This window comes from Cupressus sempervirens, chromosome 8, assembly GCF_028749045.1.
Source record: "Cupressus sempervirens isolate cs-2001-9-10 chromosome 8, ASM2874904v1, whole genome shotgun sequence".
Taxonomy (NCBI): domain Eukaryota; kingdom Viridiplantae; phylum Streptophyta; class Pinopsida; order Cupressales; family Cupressaceae; genus Cupressus; species Cupressus sempervirens.
The window spans coordinates 801,758,867-801,770,560 of NC_143125.1; the positions used below are offsets into that span (position 1 = coordinate 801,758,867).

The 11,694-nt window shown below is 33.4% G+C and overlaps 1 protein-coding gene across 1 annotated transcript; it reads right to left on the minus strand.

Moving 5' to 3' along the window:
* Nucleotides 1–9,018: 9,018 nt before the first annotated feature.
* LOC149544820 (histone H2B.3-like) lies at nt 9,019–9,429 on the minus strand. The gene has a single exon (XM_089796447.1). It carries the CDS (start codon nt 9,427–9,429, stop codon nt 9,019–9,021), a length of 411 nt encoding a protein of 136 aa, XP_089652573.1.
* Nucleotides 9,430–11,694: the final 2,265 nt, after the last annotated feature.

Genomic DNA, 11,694 nt, shown 5'->3' on the forward strand with positions numbered 1-11,694 from the left:
AACTTGCAAAGCATGCCATTTCGCCTTCTCTTTGGTGGTTTCTACTGAAGGCAGCTTTCGTTGCCTTACGAACAGGGGTCGCTTGTTCTATTTCTTCTGTAGACACGGACCTATTTACCATCGCCTTCTTCGCCATTGCCTTCGAATCTTTGGAGCTATGAAATGCAAACCACATAACCTAAAAAGGATCAATGGAATTGTTTATGTATAGAGAAGCTTCCATATTCATCTGGTCAATCACAGGTTGCCTATTTTCAAAATTGATCTTCAAAGATTTCATAGGATATTTTGGTTCATGATGATTGCAGAAAATGATTGGCTATTTTATTTGAAAAATGGCATGTGGCTTTATCATACACAAAGGCATATATAGTTCAAAACGTAGTGGACAATTGTTTGGTGGATTTGACTGATTGAAATCGTATATGTGGATGTTTAGTAAAACTTTTAGTTTAGATGTATGTTGATATGAGTCGTGGTAATCTACTATATTTCGTGTGCATTCAATCTAAACAGTTATTGCATGCTAATGAAAAAAAAAATAGTTAAATCCTCACCCACGCAATGTCTTTACCTTTCTATAGTTTCAAAATTATAAATTTTGATGAATTATTATTTTATTTTATGTATCATACTTTATAAACATAATATTGTTAATGTTTATTATGTTTATTAAACATATTATCTATATTAATATTAGTTTTATAAATGATTATGTTTTATAAAGCAATACATTTATATTATATTTTAAATAAATATATTTGTAATGTTACTTTTTATTTTACTTTATATATTTTACTTATTATATGGCAATAGATTATATACAATAATTCTAATATACAATATAAATAAAATATAGTATTAATTTTTTATTATATGAGACAGTGAGTGACATGACAATAGTATCAATCAAGGATAAAATAAATGTCATGAAATTTCATCCTAAATATTATTTTTATTAGATGATAAAATAAATAGCATAAGTCAACAATCTAATAAATGGAATGAGAGACCTTAGTAAATAGAATTTTCAATAGGAGAACCAAAACCTTTGATTAAAATGTTTATTGGATAGATGAGATTAAAGGAGGATTCAATTTTTTTCTAAAAGTTGTAGTCCGATGACAAGTGTCACATGAGAGATAAGATCTACAACTTGAGGTAATGTGATTTCTCCTTGATAGGATAGGTGTCCTAAGAGAACATAGGTGTGCTCTAGAAAAAAAAAAGTGATGGATAAGGATATAAGTAGATAAAACATAATATGTTGAAACAAAAGATAAATAGGATGGATTCAAGTATTATGATAATAGTGCAATCATTTGTTTTAGTCCAATAAGGATAGAGTGCATCCCTATCAAGGCTAACCAGATTAGTCTAGAACCCTTTCTCCTATTAGACTAAGTAAAATTTGTTCGCTTGAGATCTAGGTCAATAAGACTAGAGTCAAGGAAAAACTCCCCTAACTCCTCTATGCTTTTAGAGATGACTTCATGACCCTCAATATTTTAAGAAGGATGAAGGGATGAGTTGAAGTTACCAACAACCATCCATTTAGAACTGCTTCTTCTTATCAGTTTAGAAAGGAAGTCTCAAACTTGGTTCTTGTGACCTCTATTGTTTGGGGCACAAAAAATGATTACATTTTATGACTCCCTTGGGGATAGATCATGGAAAGTAATAATAATAGCATTACATGAGTAGTTCACAAGAGTACCTCACAACTGAATCACTTTCCATATGATAGCTAGACCACCCGACACACCTGAGATATCTAGGAAGCTTCAAGTCAAACAAGCTTCATTGTTGTCTTCATGCTTTATGTGGTCATTTTGGTTTATTGAATAAGGAGAATATTAAATTTAAGATCCTAAAGAGTACACTTCAACATATGCTTCTTCAAATGACTGCTCATACCCCTAAGGTTCCAAGATAGAATTGTAACTGTAATAAAAAATTAGAAAAAAAATGCTCTAATCTCCACTAACAACCAAGTACAAACTTCAAAGAAAAATAACTTAAGCCTTAATCTCTACATTTTGACTTCCTTCTTTAGAAAAGGTTTGTGAGCTTCCCTCTTGATGTCCCTTGGGTTTGAAACTAGCTACTTTTCTTGATATTGATCCTATCATTTTTCTCTCTCCAATATCTAGTTTATCATTTTCTAATTCTTTTTTTTAACTAAAGTCTACTAGAATTCATAGAGGCTATTAGGAAGACTAGTACTCTAAGTAGCATGTAGCATCTTATAGCTTGTATTTTTTGGGGATGTGGGATAAGGTAACACAACACAAATGCAAAGGTTAACATAGAGAGGGGAATAGACTTCACAAAAATTGAAGAAGATGAGGAGGAAGAGAGTAGAGATTTTAATAACTTATACATAATTTATTATTGAGCATGGGTTGAGGATGGGGCTAGAGCTAGCAAGAGGGGGATTAGAGGTCTTAGGCATGGCATTCATAATAGAAGGGGATGAGGCTTGAGTCTCTCAGCACACATAAGGGTCCTTGGATCTACCCAACTAGAAACACCTCCCTTAGGTTGTCCTTTAATCATTGAGGGAGAAGAAGGACAAGAAAGTTCCACATGACCAAAGCTTCTATAGTTCACATAGAACATGCCTTCTTTTTCAAAGACCAGTGGTTGAACACGGTAACTCAACTCGTCACAATAAAAAGAAAGTCCTCCTTAACTACAAAGGAGAATACAAATAAGCCATTTAGGAGATTTTAACTTCTTTTCTGAAGAGAATGGAACTAAGAGAACATTGTCATTACCCTAAGACCCCTGAGCACAATGGGATACTAGAAAGGAGAAACAAATTAGTATCTAAGGCTACAAGAGCAATGAAGTTTGAGAATGATGTATCCTAGACCTTTTTGAGAAAAGTAGTCATTACAAATGTATACATCATGAACAACATATAGAACAAAAAAGGTATGAATAAGACTCCTTATGAATTGTAGTTTGCTCATACACCTTTACTAAAGTATTTCATAATTTTTGCAAGTGTTAGATAAAGAGACGTGGTGATGTTGGTAAGTTTGATCCAAGAAGTGATGAAGGTATGTTCCTTGGTGATAAATAGAATTCTCAGTAGGAGAACCAAGAGCTTGGATTAAGAGGTTTATTGGATAGACAAGATTAAAGGAGGATTCAAAAAATTTCTAAAAGTTTTAGTCACATGAAAAGTGTCACATGATAGATAAGATCTATAGCCTGAGATAATGTGATTCCTCCTTGAAAGGATAGGTGTCCTAGGAGAACATAGGTGCACTGTAGAAAAAATATGTGATGGATAAGGATATAAGTAGATAAAATGTAATATGTTGAAATGAAAGATAAATAGGATAGATTCAAGAATTATGATCATAGAACAATCATCTATATTAGTCCAACTACGAGAAAGAGCATCACTATCAAGGCTAACCGATTTAGGTTAGAACCTTATCTCCTATTGGACCAAGTAAAATTTGTCCCCTTGAATTCTAGGTTGACAAGACTAGAGTCAAGGGAAAAACCCCTAGCTCCTCCATGCTTTTAGAGATGACTTCATGACCCTCAATATTTTAAGAAGAATAAAGGGGTGAGTCAAAGTTACTGACAACCATCTATTTAGATATACCACTACTTATAAATTTGGAAAGAAAGTCCCAAAGTTGGTTCTAATGACCTCTATTGTTTGGGACATAAAAATTGATGATATTATATGACTCCCCCCAAGGATAGATCATGAAAAGTAATCATAATAGCGTTACAATCATGTTTCACAAGAGTCCCTCACAACTTACTCATAGTCCATATGATTGGTAGATCGCTCGACACACTTGAGATATTCAAGAAGCTCTAGGCCAAACAAGCTTCACTACTCTCTTCCTACTTTATGTGCTCATTTTGGTTTCTTGAATAAGGAGAATATTCAATTTAAGATCCCAAAGAGTACACTTCAGCATATCCTTCCTCAAATGATTGTTCACACCCCAAAGGTTCCAAGATAGAATTCTGACTGTAAGAAAAAATGAAAAAAAAATGACTCTAATCTCTACTAGCAACGAAGTATCAACTTCAAAGAAAACCAACTTAAGCCTTAATCTCCACATTTTGACCTCCTTCTTTAGAAAAGGTTTGTGGGCTTCCCTCTTGATGTCCCTTAGGTTTGGAACCAACTACCTTTCTTGATATCGATCCCATCTTTTTTTTTTCTCCAACATCTAGTTTATCATTTTCTAATTCTCCTTTCTAGCTAAAGTCTACTAGAATTCCTAGAGGCTATTATGAACATTAGCACCCTGAGAAGCATGTAGCATGTTATAGCTTGCATTTTCTGGGGATTTGGGATAAGGTAACAAAACATAAATGCAAGAGTTACACTAATAGGGGAATAGAGTCCACCAAACTTGAAGAAGATGAGGAGGAAGAGAGTAGAGATTTCATAACTTATCCATGATATATTGTTGAGCATGGGTTGAGGAAAAGGCTAGAGATAGTGAGAGGGGGCTTAGAGGCCTTAGGCATGACATTTGTAATAGGAGGGGATGAGGCTTGAGTCTCTCAGCACATAGTGTTCCTTAGATCTACCCAAATAGAAACATCTCCCTTAGGTTGTCATTGAATCATTGATGGAGAAGAAGAATGAGAAAGGTCAACATGACCAAAGCTTCTATAGTTCACATAGAATAGGCCTTCTTTTTCAAAGACCAATGGTTGAACATAGTAACCTAACTCATCATAACAAAAAGAAAGTCCTCCTTAACTACAAAGGAAAATACAAATAAGCCATTTAGGACATTTTAACTTATTTTGTGAAGAGAATGGAATTCAGAGAAAATCATCATCACCTAAGACCCCTGAGCAGAATGGGATAGAAGAAAGGAGAAAGCAATTAGAATTAGAGGTAGCAAGAGAAATGATGTTTGAGAATTATGTATCCAAGAACTTTTGGAGAAAACAAGTCAATATTTTAGTATACACCAATTACAATGTATATATCAGAAAAGATATGAAAATGACTCCTTATGGATTGTGGTTTGGTCATACATCTTTAGTAAAGTATTACAAATTTTTGAAAGTGTTAAATAAAGAGACATGATGATGTTGGTAAGTTTGATCCAAGAAGTGATGAAGGTTTGTTCCTTGTTTATTCATTGGAAAAAGAAGATTACATATGTTTTAATCAATTAATTAAGACAATCGTAAAGTGTGAAAATGTGAAAGTTGATGAAAACTTTGGAACTAAGGAAAAATTTATAAATTACAATTTTGATGAGGAAGAAGAAAATCCTAGAATTTCTAGAGAAAATGTGGAAGTTTTATTTGAGACTAACAATGATTTTCAAAATGATGTGCAAATCATTGAGAAAAGATGAGAACTAGGATATTAGATAAGAGTTGAGTTAGCAACTCCTACTCTTAACATGAGCCTGATAAAGAATCACCCTGCAAAAAAAAAATTGGAAGCAAAGAAAAAGGTGTGATGAAAAGAAATAGGACAAATGAGGAATTATGTTTCATTTCTCAAGTTTAACCTCAGAGTGCAAATGAGGCATACAAAGATGATCATTGGATTCAATCAGTGGAGGAAGAACTAGATCAGATTTTGAAGAATGACACATGGGAATTGCTTCATAGACCTAAACATAAGAATGTTATAGGAACTAAAGGGGTATTTAGAAAAAAAGATGAACAAACAAGGTTAAGTTGTAAGAACAAAGCTAGAGTGGTATGCAAAAGCTATTCACATCAAGAAGGAATAGATTATGAGGTAACATACACCCCTATAACTAGAATGGAAGTAGTAAGAATATTTTTGGCTTATGCAGCAAATAAACCTTGCAATGGCCTTGACACCTTCAGAAATGGCATGCTTTACAAGTCCTCCATGGAGCATGAGTTTTTTAGATGTTTGGATCTCCCTGGTAGTGATTGCGATCTTCTTCCAATGGCCTTCATAGAGATATCCAAATATGGATATACCTTCTTGAGAACCATATATACGTAACATTTCCTTCACATCAAACCTAGACATGCACCAAGATCTTGCATTTTTATGTGATCTTCTATTAAGGATACAAAAATGTGGTAAGCATTCAATCTCTTCCTTCAATAACTATGTCTTGTACCCACCATGCATTTTCTATGTTGGAGCCACATGGACCAATGAGGAAAAGAATAAATCTACTAACTCATTAGGTCTAACTATAGTCTTTTAAGCTCAGATCCCTACTACATCAAAAGATCTTACATTTTCATATTTGAGGAGAGAGAACATCATGAAAATGTGAGAACAATCAATTTTTCCTTTGGCAATGAAACATCGTCTGAAAGCTTGGCCCCTTCATGTGACACACATACACATCACATGTTTTCACATGATTTTTTGTCATGTACCAAAAAAGTTGATTACCAATGGATCTTGGCCCCATATTTCCCACATATGCAAAGGCATAAAAGGATAATATGCCAAGGTTTAACTTAGGCAAAATTTACAAACCATGGGCAAAAATTTAAACAAATGTTCTATATGCCAAGGAAAATAATGAAGGACCCCACATATGAAAATTCTACCCTTATATTTAAAAATCAATATTATGAGAAAATATCTCACAGGGTCAAGACACATTATTTAAAATTTTAGGAAAAGGGGGACCTTCTTCTATGATGTAAAGATACTCACTTAAGTATGTAAATCTAAAATATAAAACTTGGAGATCTTATCACATTTTTTCTAGGGTTTTCAGCTCCATGGTACCTTTTTAAGTGACCACACACAAAGAAACCCTAAGTCTAGCCAAACATGGAGTAGAAAATTGCTACCATAGATATTTTAAAACCTATTGCAAAATATAGTGCTACCGTGCCACTTTAAAAATGTCAAGGAGTGATAAGGTCTAGATGATCTTTGGTGAAAACCCTCTAATAAGGTTACACTACAAAATGTGCATGTAATCTTTAACAAGGTTGGCTCCTAAGAGAGTTACTTTAAAAGAGTGAAATGTTTTGTGTTGCCAATTCCTGAGTGGGTTTTTTCTTTGCAAGGTTTCCACATTAAATATTTGAGTCAAATGTATGATTATCTATTGTGTTGCAAAAGATATTGCTAACATGTCACTCTTTAGAAATGTGAAAGAGTGATAAGGTCTAGATGATATTTTGTGAAAAAACTCTAATAAGATTACGCTACAAAATATTCATGTAATCTTTAACAAGGTTGGTTCCTAAGAGAGCTTACTTTCTAGAAGAGGGAAATAATTTGGGTTTTTGATTCCCTGGTAGGTTTTATCTTTAAAGATTTTCCACATTAAATTTATATGAAAATTATGTGATTGTCTATTGTGTTGCAAAATATAATGCTAACATGCCACTCTTTAGAAATGTCAAGGATTGATAAGGTCTAAAGGGTCTTTGGTGAAAACCCTCTAATAAAGTAACACTACAAAATGTGCATATGTAATCTTTAACAAGGTTGGTTTCTAAGAGAGCTTACTTTAGAAGCATGAAATTATTTGGGTTGCTAGTTCTCGGGTGGGTTTTCTCTTTATGGGGTTTCCACATTAAATTTATGTGTCAAATGTGTTATTTTTTACTGTGTTGAAAGTTTTAACATCATGTTAATTAGTTAATGTTGCAACTTAGTATATAATAAATAATTACTCTGATACTTGGTATAGTGAGGAACAATTAGATAGAAATTAGATTTAAATTTAAGATACCAAATAATATATTTAATAAGATCTGCTAGTTTCTATTAATTTTTCTAACACCCTGCACCAAATCTCCTCCTTAATGTTTAACAATCTAGCAACAAAAAAAGAACCAACATTTGACATCTATAGATCTATAAAAAGTTGAGCACTTTTTCCCTAATCTCTTTAATTGTAAAATCCAACAACCTATACAATTATTAGGTACTAACTTTTTAATCCCAACCCCAATGGGAAAACCGTTTCACCAGAAATAATTGTGAATAGAAAACATCTGTCTTCCTCTCTAGGAAAAATTAAAAAATGATATTGAAAACCTTCATAAACAAACAAGAAGACGCATAATTCGCCACCCTGCCTTCACCCTGGTAATAAATGTATTCTTAAAAGAGAAACATATAGCTGACGAAAATTCAGGAGAAATAACTCATATTTTAAATAACTCGTAACAGTTTCATGACACTTTCTGTAATATTATCCGCCAGAAGAAATATGAAAGAAAAATCTGTTTTCTCATAAGATGAACGAAAGGTTCGCGTTATTTAATATCTTTCAAGGCAAATATAATCCGCGTTCATAATCCAAATGCTACTAAAGATTTAGTTTTCGAAACACGATGATTCCAGCAACGCCCAGATAATATGCATTGAAATTCAAACCATGTTAAAGATTTAACATTAAAAATTCACCGATTCAAATAAAGTTGACATTCAAAACTAAATCTTTTGGAAGATTTAGCTCGCCAAATACAGTGATCCCGTCAATGGGCAAACGATTTAGTATTCAGAACATAGTAATCTCACCAAATGGAATTGACGCTTGATATCAAATCATAGAAAATAATCAGCTTTCAAATCATACGAATGACATCAATATCAAGTTTACAGGAAAGCGTCACAAATATATCTACTGACATCAAATAAAGTTGAAAAGATTGTGTTCATTTAATAGAGAAACCCCATGAATTCGTTTCAGCTATTTATCGTCAAATGGAATGTTTTTGCTTAACAGAAAAACCTAAACAACCTCGAGAGCAAAAACCGTAAACACCTTTAACACGAAAACATTGAATTATTTACCGAACATCATTAACACAGAAGCACTAATTGATAAATAATAAGGATGAAGACATTTATTCAATAAAACTCGTTGTACGAATGTCAGATGGAATTTCATTTGCTTAAGATAAAACCCTAAACATCCTCGACACAAAAACCCTAATCATCCTTGAACACAAAAACGCTGAATTATTCAGTGCTAGATCTGGTAACACCCTAAACATCCTAAACACAAAGAAGCTGAAGTGCAAGTACTATTATTCCGTGCTGAACCTGGTAACAGCCTTGACACATTCAGAAATTGCATGCTTTGCGAGTTCTCCAGGAAGCATGAGTTTCACAGATGTTTGGATATCCCTGGCAGTGATTGTGGTCTTCTTGCTGTGAGCGGAGAGTTCGATGGCTTCACCAACCAACTTATCAAAGATGTCATTGACAAAACAGTCCATGATTCGAATGGCTTTCATAGAAATACCTAAATCTGGATGGACCTGCTTGAGAACCCTATATATGTAACACTTGAATGTCTCCCTCATCTTCTTCCTCTGGTTTCTTCCCTTCGTTTTGCCGCTTTCCACCATTGAGGGAAGCTTCTTCTCTGTCTGATCATGTCCTGCTGGAATGGACTTGATCGCCATTGGTTTCTTCCCTTCTGCCTTGGTAGCCATTTTCCCACAATGTAGAGCTGTTAGATGCAAGCAACATTAACAAGAAGGGATCACTGCTGTTGGGTATATATAGGGAAAAATCTATATTCGCGTTGGTCAATTAGAAGTGCCATGGATTGCCAAGCTGGACACACACGTGTCCCTTAGTTTATGGTGGTCGTTTTTAATAGAGGTGAAATATTTTGTTCTCATCTCTACCATACAATGTAGCATGTCTAGCATTTCGTAACATATATTGGATCTATAATAAAATTTCTTAATAATAAAAAATCAATATCTTAAACAAGAAATTTCTCCACCTGAATCCCCTCCCAGAGTAGATCACAAATCTTATATTATAATAATACTTTAGAAGACTCATTATCGTAAGGAGAACCTAAGGGACTTTGATAAGTTGCTTGAAAACTAGAGTGTTGGTACTAGAGTTAGAAATGTTGATAACTTGAAAGCATTATTGATCTCATCTCATCCTCCTTCCAATTCATAGGGGAAAAAGTCAAATGTTATCTTTGGGATTAAAATGCCTAGGGTTCTAGTGCACATGGTGTGATGTGCACCTAATATTGATACTTATAAAAATTCTATTATTAATATTGCTAATATAAACATAAACACTTTAACATATATTCTACATAAGTCTAAACTTTTAATGTTTCATAGTGGTGATGTGATCCTGCATCACCCAAAATGATTTTCTTCATGTTTGTTTGTTTTCTATTTCAATTGGTTGATTTTATTTTCTATTTTAGGAAGTTATTGATCTATTTGGATCGTTATCTTATACAATCCTTATGGTGTAGTGTAGACATCATTAAGATATGATGTCTATCTTTGCAACTCAATCTAATGTTTCTATATGAGATTGTCTTATGTTTAGTCCAGTTGTATATTCAATATCTTATTCTAATAGTTAGACTGGCTAGATTAAGAATGAAAGGGAGATCTATCATATGAAGTCTCATGATTCATATTTTATGTTTTTATACATGTGGTAGGCCTTCTTGTATATTCTTATGGATTTGGTTCCAAACCTATAATGGTTGTATTACATTTCTTTGTGTTCGTAATGGCAAATCAGATTTATAATTATTTCTAGAGACCTTTCATATAACTAAGTTAGTAGTTCTTGTTTAGTAGTAACATCAAAATAGCAAGATTGATATTGAGAAGAGTCAATATATCTAATTGTGAATATTAGAAAAAAGTCTTGTGACCATTCAATCTATTAATTTCAATTTAATCAAAGTTATATTTTATTAGAATCAAATTATATATTATGAATTTAGGCTGAGTTAACTTATTTTTAATAAAAGAAAAATGAGAGTGTAACATAAAATTAGGAAATGATGGGAAAGTTCTAGTGTAAAAATTAAACCTCAAAGTGTTATTTCTGGATCGCTTGGGGAGCACTCTCACTAAAGCCTTTCCTATTCTGAATGTGGTTATTCTTTTGTATATTGGTTGGAGAGGAATAGGAGACTCATTCAAAATATCTAGACTAGGAGTTATGCAACTCTGGTGGATGTTTTCTCACTCTCTACATGAGACAATTTAGGCTATGCGTGTATTAGATGAGGATATGGATCCTGGTGACATTACCATCTACAGTTGCCTCAATTTTATTCAATTATTTTTCTATGCACTGATCATTTTACAGGTTCTTAAACAATGTTGTTTGAGGTGGTGGCATTAGGATTATGTGTGAGTCTAACTCCCAAGTGGTAGTGAAGTTTGTTACCTCACAAGCTCTTACAATATTAGTTGGCTCGTGGGACTACTAAGATGTCAATGGGCACCTTTAGAATTGGTGGGACTACTAAAGTGATGCCAAATGAGAGAGAACAAAAAAGTTGAATTAAGTGGGAATCCTATTAACTATCATCCTTCATGTTTCAACTGAGTATAGGCAGAGTACATTCAGCCTTGAGATGGAGCCACCCACTAGTTTTAGACAAAAAGTTTTGAAATTGAATGTTGGCCTGTGATTTTGTGTGAGAGACTTGGATATCATAGTGATGATTATACCACAACTTTGCAAATCAATGTTATTTGTTTCAGAATATTTATAGAATATATAGATATGTATAGGGTGTTTAGCTATGTAGGATTTTTATGGCTTGGTGTTGCAAACCAATAGATAGTTTTGCTCACTACAAATGCTTGAGTATTATAGTAGCAACGAGTGCTAAGTGGTCCATTCATTCCATTCATTCTCACTAGAGAAGAGTCTTTGAGAACCACTAGTCATGAAGCATGGGTCAATCA